This window comes from Scomber scombrus, chromosome 10 (assembly GCF_963691925.1).
Source record: "Scomber scombrus chromosome 10, fScoSco1.1, whole genome shotgun sequence".
Taxonomy (NCBI): domain Eukaryota; kingdom Metazoa; phylum Chordata; class Actinopteri; order Scombriformes; family Scombridae; genus Scomber; species Scomber scombrus.
Window position 1 is genome coordinate 7,996,123 of NC_084979.1, and position 17,873 is coordinate 8,013,995.

General features: G+C 39.0%; 1 protein-coding gene across 3 annotated transcripts in view; it reads left to right on the plus strand.

Annotated features, from left to right (window-relative positions):
* The window catches only part of mtor (mechanistic target of rapamycin kinase), an 85,661-nt gene that overhangs the window by 40,335 nt on the left and 27,453 nt on the right, over positions 1-17,873 (plus strand). For all 3 annotated transcript variants that reach the window (XM_062426536.1, XM_062426538.1, XM_062426539.1), the window contains exons 29-32: positions 9,482-9,557; positions 12,870-13,009; positions 15,981-16,081; positions 16,653-16,768. In XM_062426536.1, the coding sequence (XP_062282520.1) occupies positions 9,482-9,557; positions 12,870-13,009; positions 15,981-16,081; positions 16,653-16,768 (433 nt within the window). The remainder of the gene's footprint in view (positions 1-9,481; positions 9,558-12,869; positions 13,010-15,980; positions 16,082-16,652; positions 16,769-17,873) is intronic.

Here is a 17,873-nt window from a genome sequence, read left to right on the forward strand (position 1 = left end):
TTGATGGTGCTTAGTTCCTGTTGACCTCCCCATAAATCTTAACTTTAAGTTATTGATGAACGTCAGTCTCTTTTGGAAAAATACAGATAATTTGCCTTCCTGGATTTCCTCATTGCCTTAAATGCTCTGTGAGTCACATATCACTCTCCAGCAGTGCATACCAGTGGCATCACTTTCCTCTGGCCCTGGACTTTGTCATTCAGTCCTAGTACAAGAAGGTCCAGCTGGATGCTGGTTTATACTTTTAGCATCACGCTGTTTTTCCCTTAGAAACCGTCTACCGTCAACTATGTCTCACCGGGCTCTCAATGAAGAATGCACAACTCCCCTCAACATTAGTTGTAATCACTAAACTTTAACCAAAGCCCTCTTCTTTATATGACTTCCTTGGGAAACCCACACCTTTCATTGAGCAGATTTTTTCCTTTGCCCTTTAAGACAAGTTGGACAGCCTGCTGTGCTAATTGCAACTGTCATCTATCTTTGATAAATACGAGCTGACAAAACAAAGATTTTAGTTAGAATATTCTCACAGACATCTTTTGTGTCCCTAAATATACTGGAAGAATTTTTTGTAATCAGACAGTGACCACAGGGGCCAAGCTGTCAGCGGAGAACTCATGGGTTCAATTACAGGGAAGGCAGGAGGTGAAAGCAGGATCCAGTGGATTCCAGTGCTCCTTTTTAAAAACTTGGAATTCCATAATCTGTATTAACAGAAACCTCTTCCACCTGTCCACTCAGTCTGCACACAAGATCCTCTGTTTGAACTGTACACATTTTGGCATCAGTTTTATTCATTTGAAGGAATTATATTTCTTTAAGGTGCTTCCACTTAATTTTCCTTCATTAATGTTTCTACTGTTTAGATTAAAAAAATATGTCAGAGGTAAGATTTCCTTTTTTCTATTTTTTATCTTGGATTATCATAGTAGCAATATGGTTTTGACTAGTCTTTAAAGTTTGAAATAACGTAAGGCAGATCTTTGTCATCTGAACGAGATATGAAAATAAATACATACTATGTTGATGCTGTAGGACAATGGTTTTGATTTTAAACACAAGATCATCATCATCTTACATTACTATTTATAATTTATTGCGCCTAAGGAAAGCAGCTGACGTACCATGGATGTGAATTTCAAAATAATACAGTGAATAATCATCTGCAGCTCAGTTAAACCTGATCACGTGTAGGGGCTAAATAAGCTGTTCCATATTTTCCGTAATGAGGGAGACAGTATGCACCGGGGTATCCTCCAGCTCTGAGAGTGGCAGACTTCTTGCCCTGGCAGACCATCAAGAGGTCTGGTGGCTTAAGCTGGTGATGGCTAACAGGTGGTGTCTGTTGTCATGTAGCCGATGCGGCCCAGGCATCAGGCGTCTGCTCGCCACCCTACAAACCAGTAGCTGGGACAAACAGTACTGGAGGGAGAGGGGATGGATTAGCCCCTATCCCCTTTAGAGTAGTTTCCCCTTCTTTTTGTAAGCACAGTTGGCCATGTGGCACTGCTTCAGAGGGACGTTTCGTGACATTGAGATATAAAGAAGATTGTGTCACAGGACAGAAAACAAAAAACACTTGTGCCAACATTTAGGGTTTCCATTCCATTGAGAGCGTTTAGCTTTGCGGGTATGAGAATGATCTCATGCTTTCACGTTGGTCTTACTGTTTATTTACGTAAGTGAAAATGCAAAAACCTCCACTTTGTTTTTACCTGATATAGCTGTAGAGCTGTTAGAATGGAGTCCTCAATGAGTTTGGATACAATGTGTAACCAAACAAGTTTAAAGGCTATAAATAACAATACTTTCGCCTTTTTGACTGATTGACTGCTCATTCTGTTACTTTATGTTTCAAACCAAATCCTTTTGTAAATGAGTTGACTATATATGACTATGCTCACTGTTTGTTTCCATTGTTTAGAAGAAAAATCAATTATAGCATGAGTCATTGTCAGTTGAACAAAGCAAAATAAATGTATCAGAGAACTGGCATCTTTCATTGGAAATATTAAACAGATAATCTTACTGAAAATGTAGTCAATATGTTGCCCGCGGAAACTTAAGTCCCTCCAAAAACATTGGATATGGATCTCTTTGTTCACATAGCAACAGCAGCATTCCAATGAGGTAAGGTTTTTTTGTTTTTTTTTTGTTTTTTGTGACTGCCGGAGATGCTTTGTTCTGTTGGCCTCTTGACCCGAAGGTGAGGAACACAGCAGACACATTCTCCTGTGGTCATAGCGTGTTTTAAACGTGGGTGGAATGGTTTCTCCAGCTGATGTCTCAGTGGCCCCCTAACATGCCTAACTTACTTCAGGGAAAAGAAAACAGAAAAAATGTCATGTAAAGTTATACAATGGATGAGCAGCCTGTTTTTCTATGTAAACCATTTCAGCAGAAAGGAATTATTTGTAAAATCTCTCTTAAAAATGCAAGTTGGTAATATTTCACTATACCTGTTTACATTGCCACATTCCAGAGCACTAAGCTATACAGTTAGGTTTTCCATGAGAGAGAGCTGGTTTTTGGTCATTTTGAAAAAGAGCTTTAAAGTCAAATGATGTTAAGTGTTTCCTGATGCTTGTTCATCTGCTTGGTGATGAATCAGCCATCTTTTTGTTTTGATGGTTTGTTTTGATGAGAAATGAGGGACAATGGGCTAGTCAGATGGTGTCAGAGACGAGTTCAGAACCACTTTAGCCACACCCATCCCAGGGCAATCTGGTCGGAAGCTGCGGTAACCACTTCCTATGACTCCACGCTTATCTCATACAGTGAAGCATTGCTGTCTCTAAAGATGCATAACAGCCACGGTCTGTGTTTGATAATGACAACATGTAACTCATTAGTTCCATAGATGATGTGCTTGTGCCAAACTTGAAGATTGATGTTGTGTTCATGTCTTATGAGTTCAGGATATGGTTCCTCAGTTTAGATGGTGTCAACTGACATTGTTCAGACAAAGTATGGTTTGTCAGGATATTATCTAAATGAAAGAGAATGTTTGTTATGCCACAGCATTTATCGTTTCTTCACTTCAAAAATGTTTGAGATAATTAACTTATTGTATGCCTTTTTAAAGTAATCGCTTTTCATAACTAGATACTTAAGAGCAAGAGGTAATATGTCAATATCAAACAGTGGTGGTGTTGAGATGTACACAGTGTGCTTAAGATGGATGGTTCCTGTTGGATAAATCAGGTGAGTTGGCAATGTAACAATTTGCTTCATTCTTCAATATGCTTCTGGTGAGTTATAGATGACAATTACGGCGCAGCTGCAAGTTTTTAATTTAGTCAATGGCTAGGCCCAGAATATATTTCTGATATGATTGAAGAATGTAAAACCATTACAGATAGAGTACAGTTTCTATGTAAAACTACACCGGAACAGCACATCGATTTGTTGAAAGGGGTTATACAAATAAACCTGCCATGCCTTGCCCTGCCTTCATTCATCCTCCGATTCATGTGTCAACAGTCAGAAGTACAGTATCATTTTCTTTCAAAGCTCAGTCATGGTCAGGTTAAAAAAGATCCAGCTGAAAAAATAGGAATGTTTTGGACCCATTAATGTCAGTCATTCTGTAATTGCCCCTGACTGATGTCTGAATGGGATTGTTGGTGTAACTTTCTGGAGAGAGAAGCAAAACAAAGTTGTTCTGGCTCTCCATGCTACATTGCTCACTATGATACAATTTAAAACTGTGGATAATGTGATATTGTCTTTTTTTCTTCTTTTTTTAAAGAAGGTTTTAGAAAAAAGAAAAATGCTTATATTTATTTTTGAGTTTTTGCAAGACCATCAATCTGTCAATGCTTTCAAGAGCTTCTATTCAATGTATGGCCCAACCAGTTGTTAATTATCAATCTAGAGAAAAAGGCTGGTGTTGCTTTAGTTCCATATTTCATAAGGTGTTATTTTTGAATTGCACAGAGATTTGCGTTCTTGATTTCTTAGAAAATGTTGAATGTCTCCACCTTAGTAAAAACAGCAGCTGTTGACCAGTTGTGCTGTGTACAGGGTCAAAGTGTTTTTTTTCCTTTTCATAGCTGCTTTTTTGTACATATTGGTCCACCTGTTAGCCAGGATTAAATGAGTCTTGTTTATAAAGCAGTTTCTCCAGCCGTGCTCTATGCAGGGACACTTACTGCCTGACCTATTTTCTAGTAAATATGAAGTCATCTTTTGATGGACTGTTTACTTCTTTTTAATTTCTCCATATGCCCTTCTAATGCCCTGTTGCCTAGGGGAGTGTTTGTTTCGGATACAATGGCCGGTTTAAGTAGTGTATTGACTGTTGTCAAGAAAGTCTTAAAGTCTTAACCCCATCCGTTTCTCATCTGTAGTCTGCAAGGACAAGGCATGCGCAATGGAAAGAGCTCAAACCAGGTGCTAGATAGTTCAGTTCAATCTTCCTGAGAATCTTGTTGATTGTATTTTGGCTGCCCCACGAATGAACAGTCCCTCAGGCACAAAGGCCAGAGATGTGTCAGATAGCCAGTGTCACTTTCCCATGCTTCATGTAATAGAGCGTACGGTTCAGAGGTGTGAAAGATCTGCCACTGTCATGGACCAACTGAGCAGAACTGTTTTGGCTGGTCTCAATCACGTGTAAGGATCAAGCCTAATTTATAGTCTGTTTTCATGCCTTCACCAACCCTCAGCTAAACTGTCAACCAAAATTATTGTAATGTATATCAGCAGCGTTTTCCCTCTTACAAAGGGAGTAAAGCTACTTTTTTTGCTCAGTTAACTCACTGGTGGATCAGCTACAGCTCCAAGCTTCCTTTGTTTCCATTTAAACAAGTTTCTCCTTGTGTCCATTTCAGTCTTAATGTCATCTACATGCATGATTGCCTCATTAATCATCTACATAAGGTTAAAGTGAATTTTCTTGACTCTTTGTTTGTACCTTGACAATGGAATATCACTGTGGTTGCACTAAACTGAGAGATCTGCAGGAATCATAACGAGCGGTTTGAGGGATGAATCATTGTACCTCAATTGTAGGTCTGTTAATAACCTCTGCCAATATTATATAAGATGTTCTTAAGAAATAGCCAAACTGACAAACATATTTTCAACATCAAAAGTGAGAAAAAGAATAAATTAAATGGACCTTGACTCAGCCCATCCTAGAACAGTGTTTAGATAACCATTTCCATTTTGAAGTTATTATGTTCAACGTTAAGAATGGAGTCAGCACTTGGCAAGCAAAAGGCCCAAAAAATCAGCAAGGACCAAGTGGATATCTTCCTAATTAGATTAGATTAGGTCCAGTAGTGAGGCATGATTTTTCCTCTGTCTGAGCTCTATATACATCTTAGCCGCTGTGGGGGGAAATATCTCCAATTTCCTCAGGGATCAGCTCTCTCTTCTCTATGAAAAGCCAAGCCACTTTAGAATAGCTAAGAAGGGGATTGAGAATTATTTTATTGGACCGGAGGGGATTTATTTTCTATCTTGCATTTTTAGTTCTCATTTATGATCAAGAGCGTAAAATTTGAAAAGAAAATATATAGCTGTAGTCCCTCTTGGTTCTTTCTGACCCAAGCTAATCATGTCTGAATGTATTATATGAATCAAAATTTAATATATTCTGGCTTAGAGTTTGTAGTATGATAAATCATTTGTGTTGCACTCTTGAGACATTTTAGTGGAAAGTGATTTGTTTCTCCGTGTGTTGAAAGTTTAACAGCATGACACTGCCATGGCCCAAACTGAAGGATTCAGTCAACTTTTTGGATTAAGCCAAATACAAGATATAAGTTTGTTTAAGGTGATTAATTATTTTTAATTTTAGACTTATTGTATCTTTTCTTCACTAGTCAGATATATTTGAATAGCAAAGGTGGAGCAGAGTTCTGTTTTTGCAATAGGAGGGGCAATAAAAATTCCCAGTCATAAAGTAAGCTGAAAGGCAAAACTATTTATTCTGAATTTGGGAACCAACTGCAGGATACGGCCAATGTACATTTATGATCTGAATTTATCCTGTAAAATATGTTATTTATTTCCAGCTATGGTATTTTTGTTTAGTTTACATTATAAAGTCTACAGACTGGCCTTACACAGTTAAAAATGGTGAACTTGTGTAGAAAAGAGTCACATGTAAATGTCATTCAGCGTTTAGAATTCAGCCTCAGAGAAATCTGATTCAGGATACTGGCCTTTTTTCTTTTTTTTTTTAAATTCATAGCATGATATAATTAATCATGATGGTTTTACTGTTGACATAAGTTCAAGCTGTTTTCAGTGACTTCCCAATTTTCCACAAAAACAAATCAAAGAAAAGTTCAGTTAGGAAGTGATACTTATGGTCCTGAGCAACAAAGAGGTTTGACAGTGGTCTGAAGAAGCTTTGTGCTTGCTAATAGTTTGATGGAGTCTTTACTTGAAGAGAATGCTACGTGAGCCTATGTGAGTCATCTGGATGTGTTTAGACTGCATGTGCTTGGAACTGGCAGCCAGATGGCTTCAGCTGAGGGACAATGAAATCTCCAGGGTACGCAGAGAGAAGGCTCCTATTTTGATTTGTCTCCCTAGATGAAACCACATCTGGGCAGCTTTAGCATACCTCGGCAGCTTGTGTGCGGTGGGACATGGAGGCATCGCAGTGCATTTGTTCATTTGATGCATGATAGTTGATTATTTGACAACAAGTAGTAATTTGTAGGTCCAGTTCTAATGACCAAGTATACACAATGTACCAATGTGATATTGGCAGTGTTAGTCATAATACGGGATGGCAGGAAGTCTGTGGGATAGTCATTTAATTGGTTGCTGAAAGGGCGCATGGCACTCTGTCAAGCATCATAAGAGTTGCAGAAAAATGCTTATTCACTAAAATGAGCTCACTTTCTCATGTTACGCAATCTCTCTCTGTCTGGTTTAATTTCTGTCAGGTCCTTAAGTCTTGCACCCCCTGTCAGCTACTTTCGAAAGTCACGGCAAATACTAAAGTTTGTGAAAGGACATTATTGATTGTCACGATATATGTCAAAATATGTTAATAATGTCTGTTTTGTGTAATTTGTGATGAATGTTAGAATTTTTCAGTTGTGAATATCCTGTTTTAACTTCAGCGTTATACCAGTTAAACAGCACTGTACAACAATTGTTCAATGCCTTTAATTTAATAAAACAATATTCCATGTGTTATACAAATTAGTCAGTTTTAAAAATGGCTTATAAGAGATTGGGCTTCACCATCGTGACACTCAATTCCTACTTGATGGTCTGGACAACCTTTAAAGGTTAGTGCCAAACATAAAAAAGTGGTCTCTAATGGAGTACAAACACTTGTAGGCAAGAACTGATATTATGTAACACATAGAACAGTGGGGTTTTTTTGTTTGTTTTTTGTTTTGTGTACAATATTAGGTTTCTCAGAATATTTACATTCAGTGTATCAAACAGTCGATATTTCCACCAAAACAAACAAAAATCAACCAAATCAAAAGCCCGACAGAAGTCGGATAAACAATTTTGCCCGTGATATTCACAGTCTTTACAGAATAAGGTGAGATACAGGAGTGACTATTGGATCAAGACTTGGTGTCAGTGTCAGGAGAGAAAAAGTGTCATCACTCTTAGTTGCTTTAAGTCTTTCTTGAAGACAGGACACTTCAAAATTGTGGAACTAATCACACAAGTATTACTTTTATGGTACTTGATTAGCAACTGAGACCCTGAAATCAGCGAAAGGAAGGTTTCTTGTGGAGGTCAGATTGTCTTCTGTTTCCACTTATGTACAGGATAGCTCCTGTTGTGAATATTTGTTATTTTACCTGTCAAGTATTCACGTCTGCACCAGTAGCTTCTTATGCTTTGTGGTGACCACTTGCTGTGCCATTTCATCACATTTTTTGGCCTTTACCCTGCATCAGACCAGGTTTCTGACATATATGCTCAAGTATCCTTCATCAACTTTTGCCTGCTGTCCTCAGGAACTCCACTGCATACCAGCACTCTTCAAACGCTACATTTTACAGATGTATTGGCCGTGGCTGCATGGGTTTTGCAGTTGAGGAAATATAATAGACTTGCGTTTCACAGGAGTGTTTCCAGATGTGGTGGCGGTGCGGGTGAGTGGAGGGTGTACAAACGGGAATTGTGGTGTTTTGGCAGATAACGCATCATTTGTCAGACAACCTAGACAAATGTCAATAGGTGCATTTACTTTTCACAATAAACACTTTTGATGAAAGAGGGAACATTTATCTTACATTGCCAAAAATGCATTTAAGCATGTTTTTTACTTGACTGGCAATGGTAAGAGTGTCTCATTGTCAGATGAACAACTTTTCTTGAAGACACACAGGTGATGCAGGGGCCAATTTTCTAACCAACTACCAGGGTTCGGTGTCAGGTAGTGGTTTTTTCTGGCCTGACTGTGCATTCTGAAAATCTTAGTTTTCAGCGTTTGTGGGTGGGAAGCTAGTGAGGGATCGCCATCTCGTTTCCTTTCATTACTGGCTCTTTTTTTGGTTTGAGGTCCCTGCACGCAGACGGTTAGGATTTGGGAGGGATATCCTAAACATCCTGGTGAAGCTAGCATGTGAAATGAAGTGCCTGGTGTCTCACATGTTGCACATGTCTGTCCTCACCTCTCCAGGTCAACAGTAGAGTTAGCAGTTAGCATCATGGTGCATTACAAACGTGGAATTCAACAAAACTCTATTATCTGCCCAAATTTGAAATATCGTTCGTGAGATGTAATCATTAGCGTAATCATATCCTCTAAAATTGCCATATTAAACGACTTAACGTTCAGTTTGTGGACAAGTTTCACAAAGAGTTAAAACACAGCACAGCTTCAAGTCCTGCTTTCAGAAATCAGCAGACCATCTCATAACAAATAAACAAACGAGTCACAGTAGGAGACCAAAAACGATTAGAGAATATGAAACAACCCAACATGTCATCAGAGCAGCTCTGCACTGTGACAGAAATAAAGTGGGAATGATTTGATGTAAACTTAGTTGATTAAAAAAACTGTCTTTCTCAGTGATGGGACAAAGTGAAGAGATGTGACAATCACAGAGATATTAGAGGAAAATATTATAGTTGACAGGTGATGTTACACTGTCATCAGCAACACAACATGATATTGGAAAGAGACCTGCAGAGAGACACAGAGGCAGCTGTCGGAGTGAGAATTTTCCTACTGACTACTGAAATGTAGCAGTTGCTGTACCAAAATATGCCAATAAAAACTATAAAATCTAAAAAGCCTTTCATTAAATTGGCAGTCATGATGATAACATGGAAAGCAGAATATTCATTTTACATCAAGATGTTTAAATAATATATTTAATTTTTTATTAATTTCTCTCCTATGAAGAGAGGCAGAGATGATCTGCACGTACTTATTGTCTACATGTTGAATCAGAGCTGGAGTGTAGTTTTCCCCATGTTTTGTGTTCAGAAAGGCCTAAAAGCTCAGTTTTGTTTCTGTCATTTCTTGTAGTATCAACAATAAACTGCAGCAGCCAGAAGCTGCATCTGGAGTGCTGGAGTACGCCATGAAACATTTTGGTGAGCTGGTGAGTACATTTTTAAATTTCTTGGGTAATTCTTCTTTTTTTTTTTTTTTTTATCTCCGAACAAAATGAAACTTTTCATCGGCTGCATTTATCTCGGCAGTAACACTAGGAAAGAAAACCGCAATCTTCTTTTTCCTTCCAATGCTACCACTGGGTTTTCACAGCAGGGGTGCTACTGAATAGGGCTGAGTGTTTTTCATAAAAATTGCTTAAACTGGCTCAGCTGTTGCAGCAGCACAGTCCTACATTACCCAGGACCATATTACATTGGCCAATGAAATACATGCCAGTGCACATTTTAGATACAGTACCACGTAGCATGTTCTGTATGCCCAACATTGTGCTAATTCTACTGTTTACTTGGCAGTAATCAAATAAAGGAGAAAATGACTGAGGTAATAACTTTCAAGGGTTTGTAAAATCCTGCTTCATACAAATAAAAACTATATTTCAGTGTCTTTGCATCTGGTACATCTTCCAACTCTTCCTGGATTTTCAAACTGGACTTACTGGTTTGTATTTCATGTTCTCACCAGTACCAATAGCAACAGCCCACACCAAGGCAGAGGTTTGCATTTTTTGGTGCATTCTCAGTCGAAATACAGTCTTATGGGCTGTTTTATACGCTTCTTCCTGGGGTATCCTACCCCCATACATAGTTTAACATGGGAATGAGGGTCATTTAAGACACCTACCCCCTGAACACCCTGTTCTTAATGTGCAGCACGTGGAAAAAACATCTGCTACTCTGATCAATTGTCAAGAGAAAGGAGCAAAAATACAGACTTTTTCATCTAATTCACAGGATGTCTGCCTTTTCTTTCATGTCTCTCTGCTGTGTATTTACTAAAGGTTACTTGGGACTACTTTGTGCTTTTTTCCAGTGGTAAAAGAACGTAATGCTTCATACCAAAAAATACAAACAGTAATTATTTGTGAACAGTGAGGGTTTTTTAGGAGGCCTAAATAGCTTCATTCACTGTAACTCCCTATGTGACTTCTGATGGGTCAAATAGAAAGCCACAAAAAATATGTCACTGCTGTATGTCTGTACTTGTATGTATATTGAGCCAATGCCAGTATTAACCTATATTAGTTATATTAGTTACAAAGGAAAACTTTTTTTGTTTGGGGGGGGGGGGCTATATGTTTATTTTTTTATTTTTTTTATTCTGTACATGTGAAGGACTGTTCCTCCCTGTGCTTCATGTTCTTTGTAGATGGACCTGATCCACATATGAAATAACTGTTAAAAATTTGACACGCATTGGACACCATCACAGAGATTTTCCTAAAAGAAAAAGACATGTTTTTGTTTTAATTCCCCCTGTTTCATTTTATTTTAATTCCCCCTGTTAAATGTATTAACTGTGGTCTTTGTTTGTTTGTTGTATGGATGTATATTTCTCCATTATCCACAGTTGCCACAGATCCAAATTCAAGGGCTAGGCTGGTCATGACATAATTAATGTGGTTAGTGTAGCAAAAAAGCAGTACTGTGTTAGAGATGACCTACACATAGTATTTCTATGTGGTTAATTTTAGCCCAAAGCCAACGTGTTTTCCCAACCACCGGGAATCCTGTGGAAAAGGTCTTTCCTTCTGCCTTTGTGAATTGCATTTATGTTTCTCTTTAAAAGCGCAGTAAAAGTTAAAAGACTTGGTAAAAAAACGGTTTCACTTTGCACTTTCTTGTTTATGAGGTGACCATTTGGAAAGCTTTACTGTGGGAGGATGCAAGCTTTCTCTGTTTTGTATACCAGTCAGCAATCAGCAGTTAAACAAAGGTTGTACTTTTTCCAATGGTTGATGTCACCAGAGAGAAGTAAATACCTTCATTGAAGACACTTTGTCAGATCTTTGCAATGACTTGTAATTCTGTTGCGGTGCTTATTATTGCTTGAGACTTTAATCAGGCTAACCTTAAGAAGGTAATGTCTGACCTCCATTGACATTTTGACTGCGACATCAGGGGGATAAACACTCTGGATCACTGCTATAAATGTCATTTAAAAACGGCTGCAGAACGGAATCACTACCCATGTTTTGGGAAAAGCGAACATGTTGCCATCTTGCGAGATCAAAGTATGTAAACAAACTATGAGTGACGCAAGAGATCAGGAATTTGTCAGGCCAATCATAGGCCACCCTAGAGTCGGCACTATGTGACGGAGTCTGTAGCACTTTCCAGGATGCCACCATCGACATCATTGATTCACAGAGTCTGTGGTGGATTTAATTTGTGAAGCAACGGAACCCAAAAATAAAGTTACTGTTATTACAATTACTGTTCATTGTCTGCAGTTCAGCGTTTAACACCATAGTTACCCCCAGGCTCATCACAAAGCTCAAAGAGCTGGGATTAAACCCCTCACTGTGCATATGGATCCTTGACTTCCTGACAGGCAAACCCAGGGTGGTTACAGTAGGCGGACACACCCCTTAACACCAGAGGGTCACAGCCCTCTGCTGTATTCCTATGTAGCCACTTTGAACTTCAACGCCATCATAGTTTCTGACAAAACACAGCTTGGGTCTGATCACAGATAACAGTTAAAAGGCCTACCTGAAGGAAGTAAAGGACCTGACTCACTTGTGTCAGGTCAACAACCTACTTGTTAATGTCAGCAAGACTAAGGAACTGGTAGTGGACTCTGGGAAGAAGCAAGGAAGGAACTACACCACTTTTAATATTAATGGGTCCTCGTTGAAGAGGGTGAAGCATCAAGTACCTTGGTGTCCACATCTCTGTCAGCTTGACCTAGGTGCTGCGTACTGCCTCAGTGATGAGAAAGGCAAGGCAGAGATTGTTTTTACCTCAGACGCTTGAGGAAATTCCGGGTATCCCCTCAAATACTGAGGAATGTGCTACAAAGGATATTTACACCAGGCGCTACAAGAATAAGGCTAGGAATATCATTAAGGATCCCAACCACCAAGAAGTTACCGGATACACCAGGTCGGCACTGAGAGGCTCAGGAAGAGCTTCTACCCGCAGGCCACTAGAATCCTAAATGGGGTTACTGCCAATCGGCCATATGATAATATAATGAAAGTTAGTTGTGGAAGTCTTTGTCTGACTGTAAATGGACATGGAGCTTATTTTCAAAAATTGTTTGCTTCAACTACTTCAAATGTTTATTAGATTTTCGATTTGTCAAGATAGTTAGTCTTGGCCACGTGATAAAACAGTATTCATGGCAGACAAATAGTTCAGGAAAATTTGTTGATTTTGTAGTTGCATAGTAAAAAGTTTCATGTTACTTCTGTGACTCCACTCAACTCCCTGTTTTTTATTTTTTTTATTTTTAGGAAATTCAAGCCACCTGGTATGAGAAGCTGCATGAGTGGGAGGATGCCCTGGTGGCATATGACAAGAAGATCGACATGAACAAAGAGGATCCAGAACTCATCCTGGGCAGAATGCGCTGCTTAGAGGCCCTGGGAGAATGGTATGTCATCAGTCATATCTGTTGTGAGTTTAGTAGTAGAGTCCACTTTGTAATATTTGCTGACTGTATTCTTTTTACCATAAGTTTGTTTTTTCTAACATACAGCCCTATTTTTTTGTGGTAGAAATGTATTGTGTGATTCACTTGAGCTATAAAATAAAGAGCACATTGGGTTTCTCAGTTTTCTACCTTTGCTCTAATGAATAAAGACAGCATCTGAAGTAGTAGTTTCGTTGGGAGCTCTTGAATCTCCAACTTTGTATTTGCTCACTGTATGTAGGAAGTCTATTCAAAATGAGTCCTGACATTAGACCTTTGATGACTGGGTGAAAAGAGAGAAAAAACAGGTCCTACGAGATGACCGAAGTAATTTTAACGGGAAATGCATGAACAGACATCCAACGCCAGTGAGAGGCGCCGCCAATCCAATGAAACCTCACCACAGCTGAGGCTTAACTCCATAACGACTGCCCACCTTCAAAGAGCATTTTTGCGGAAAAACAAAGTCACAAGATGTCAGAAGGATCCAACTATGTGGATCGTCACAGAACCCCTGACGCTAAGCAGATGTTAATTTGCTTATGTAACTTGCCATCCTTGTGCCATTGTTGTATACACTGTTATTCATTTCTCAAGAAAATGATTTAATCATTTTACAAGAAAATGATTCAGCTGAATTGGAGCTTTTGGTTTATATTTGTGTATCGGTAAGGCTCGGAGATGATATAACAGTTGATTGGGTCATGAGTCAAATGAGATCAGGCTTATAAGAACATATTGTTCTCTGTCAAGCTAAGGGATATTGTACATGTCTGTGCTAATCCAAACCCGGTGAGAGAAAGATTTTTAAAGTGCAGTTAATTTTTTTGACTGTTAAACTCAGGCCTCATGTTGGACAGTTTTTAAGGGACTTACAATTTATATCTTGAGGTGGTGACAAAAAATTGAAAATGTCATGAAAAATGACTCAGAATGAATTAAATTATCACTGCAGCAATTGTGGATCATATTAAACTACATGCCAGGTATGAGTCTACCCCCTTTACTTTGTAACTGTTCAAACATACTGTGTACAGCACTCTGTCAGCAGTGTTAGTGAGTGCTTGATAAATGTTTTGACATTTTTTCCTTCTTTTTTTTGTCATGAGAAAATGATTTTTGTTTGTTTTTGTTTTGTTTTTGCACTTCACTTTGTTCACACTTTCTCTAAAATACATTTTGTCACATAGTTGAATTAGTATAGATAACAGCATTTCAAGATTGGACTTTGGAAAAGGCATCTTTATTTTGGAACATATATTAGTCCTCAGTATGTGAACACACAGACTCACATGCACAGATGCTAAAAACAGCTGGATCCTTAAGGTTTTTTTCCGGGGAGTAGATTTAGCTAATTTTGTATCACAAAATATCAGGATGTCAGATTCCTGGCAACCATAGTTGTGTTCTGTTATATTATGATGCTAGTGTGTCACTTTAATGCCCTGAACACCCATGCAGGTGTTTTCACATTCTGGCTTATTAGGCCTCTGCTCAGGCACCAACAGGTAAAAGTAAACTAACAAAAATGAGGGAATGTCAATCATGTGCAGTTGGTTAACATCTACACTGTCCTGGACCAAGTATTCCATTGGTACTTTAAAATGAAATGAATAGAAACCAGCTTTCATTACAGTTAGCCAGTGATGGAAACTTTTTACATGACTAAATTAAAGACTCCTTTTGAGTTGACAGGGTTTATTTTATTTATTATTTAATTGAAATTCTGAAGATATGATCTGCTGAGTCAAACTATAACTCAAGCTATTCTTTCCACTCGACTTTTTGTCTGCTGTAGGGACACACATGACCAGTGTACCGGAGCTTTTCGTACTTGTTGCTTTCACGTTATACGATAGGCAGGCAGCTGGAAAACGGCTTCACTTCACTGACCCTTATCCAAACCTGTCTCTCTCTTTTTTCCTTTCTTTTTTTGTTCTTCTGTCTGTTCCTCCCTTTATTTATCCTCTCAACCAAGGTCGCTCCAGCATCCTGCCTGTAAAACACATGCGGTCGGTTTGATCTCATGTTGGCCTGTGCAGAACTGATTGTTGTTAATGAGGAATTAGTTTTGGTTAAATGCATCTGACCCCAACGGGAACATTCATCTGTTTGCCGGAATACTTGATATTATCAGACTGTGGTAGGAAGAACAGTCGGCTGATGTTCATCTTTGAGAACAAATGAAAAAATAAATAATGGCAGATGTAATTGAAACCAGGGCTTACCTTCAGTCAGTTTATTTCTCTTCCTTGGCCAAAAGCGCATGGTTATTGTGGTAAATCATTTCTTTAATTGTTATTTGGCACATGAAAATTGGAAAATAATATTTAGTGTCTTGACATGATTTTTATTATGATAATACTTTGATTTTAGAAGAGCCTTTTTTCTGTTGAAGATAAAGGCTATTTTTATGTTTTAATGTTATGCTTTTATGTTTTTAAACAGTATTATTAAGGTCTATATAGACGTGCTATAAAAGCTGCTGTCAAAGCATTATTATTTTAGTCACATCACACTATGTTGTAGGGTCGCTTTGGTCTATGAAGCACTGTGAAGCAGCCATTTATTGTATGTATGCTGAAAAATCACATAGCTCTCAGACACCAGGTAATATGCAGAGAAGTTTATATGCATTGCACAATGACAGAATTATTCCGGGTTGTCTTTTGCTCTTTGTTATCCAGTGAATTGTTGGCAGTCCATGTCACCATACTGCAGTGCATTCCATAAAACTCTGCACCTGATTGCATGATCAACTAGGTAGCCTGATGATAGCACAGATCAGTCTCTGAATCTTGCAAACTGCATCACTGTGAACATGCAGTAGGACTTAACTGATGTCATCACTCAGAATATGTGATTCGACAGAATCTGGTTTCTTTTTTTTTCTTTTTTCTACCATCTGAAGCATGTGGTTAATGTTTTCCAGGGGCCAGTTGCACCAGCAGTGCTGTGAGGAATGGACACTGGTCAGCGAGGAAACCCAAGCCAAGATGGCTCGTATGGCTGCTGCTGCCGCCTGGGGTCTAGGTAACCACACAGATACTTCATATCATATGCTGAAAAATATTAACTGGAAAAAACATTCAAGATATTTATTGTCACTCTGGTCAAATTTTAAGTCTGACTCAACAATGCAATCAAACAGAGCAGCAATGAAAACAGTAAGAGCTCTTGCCAAGTCCCTCTCACATAACCAGATGGGAATGGCATCCAGTCATAACATTGACATATCGTAATGTGCAATGATGGAGAAAAGCAGGGGACCACAGTGCAGAAGCATCGCCTAAGGTTTGTGGTCTGTGGCTTTGACTTTCCAAACTCGATCGTAAACTGTGAGACCATACACAACCAGCAGAGCCGTCTATCTGAAAACTCAGACCCTCTTTTATTGGTGTTGTTGGGAAGCAAAATGTTGAGGTTGCATTCATTTTTTATTACAGCAAGCAGAGGTGGAGTATGGTTCAAAACAGCAGTGATAGGCTTTTAAGCTCCAGTCTTCAGTTGTTAGGTTAGAAGTTGTCCATAATCAAATGTTGCACTCGTTATCATTATGGCAGCCTTTGTGAATTTCTTCATGTGATTGTTTTTTTTTCTACAGGGCACTGGGACAGCATGGAGGAGTATACATGTATGATCCCAAGAGACACACATGATGGGGCTTTCTATAGAGCAGTGCTAGCTCTACATCAGGACCTCTTCTCATTGGCCCAGCAGGTGGGATATATCATCACTCAAAAGAACACCCAATGGAGTAGACCCTCCCCTCTCTATTTATATTATATATCATATATACATGGTGGGAGAGGCTTCAGGTGACTACAGCACATGATATTATTATACAGTAAAGTCTGTATTTTTAGAAAACATCTCGTAAAGACATACCACGTGGGAATTCGCCTAGTCTCACGGCTTCTGGAATTTCCATCAGTCTTTATAGCAAGGTATGAAGAGTTAAAATCATTGGAAGCAAACACTGTAAAGAAACATAAAAAAATGTCTGTACGGCTATTCCAGACAGGATCAAATTTCTCCATCAGCTCAGGCTTTTCATTAAATGGTATAAAATGCACAAGCTTTTTCTTTTTCTTTTACAATGTGGTACAACTTTGGTGTAGAAATGTTATGTAACTCTTGCAATTGTAAATCATCACAGCATTCAGCTTCAAACAAATAATGAGCCCTTTACCCCTCCTGTCTCCCTGTCAACAATGTCTGGCGGAGGTCAGGGTGGTATTTTCTTTGTTTGATGAAAGTTGGGGATAGTAGATGAGCTCATGGTTCCCCGGAGGTGGATTTGTTCAAGCTGGATGCCAAGCACGACTAACGAACACAGGCTCCAGCACTGAGAGACCAGTAAACACCTGTTCCTCCAATTTCCCTGAACTCATCCTCCAAGTCCCCTTTTGACCACAAAGCCTGGGAGACTTGCTCTCCGTGCCCCCACGTCCTCTAATTCTGAGATTAGATCCAGGTGTGGCCTATAGGCTTCTGCATCAGCTGAATAGGGAAAGCAGACTCTTACTGACAATGAGGCCTCTTACAATGAATGATGAGGAATGAGAAGCAGATGGAGCAAGGGTGAAAGCTTAAATGTCAACATGAGCTCAGTCTAGTCTTCCGGATGTGGTTGGTAATCCTTGCACTTAAATCCTTTTGATTCCATAGGGCAGGGTTTTCCTCTCTCTATACTCCCAACAACCAGACATGCGCTCCCCGAGTCTCAGCATGCATCAATGTTTCAGGTTGCATTGCTTTGTAAATCTTTCTTTGGTCTGTCCCATCAATGAAGTGTAGACCCACACTGTCATGTTCCCTACAT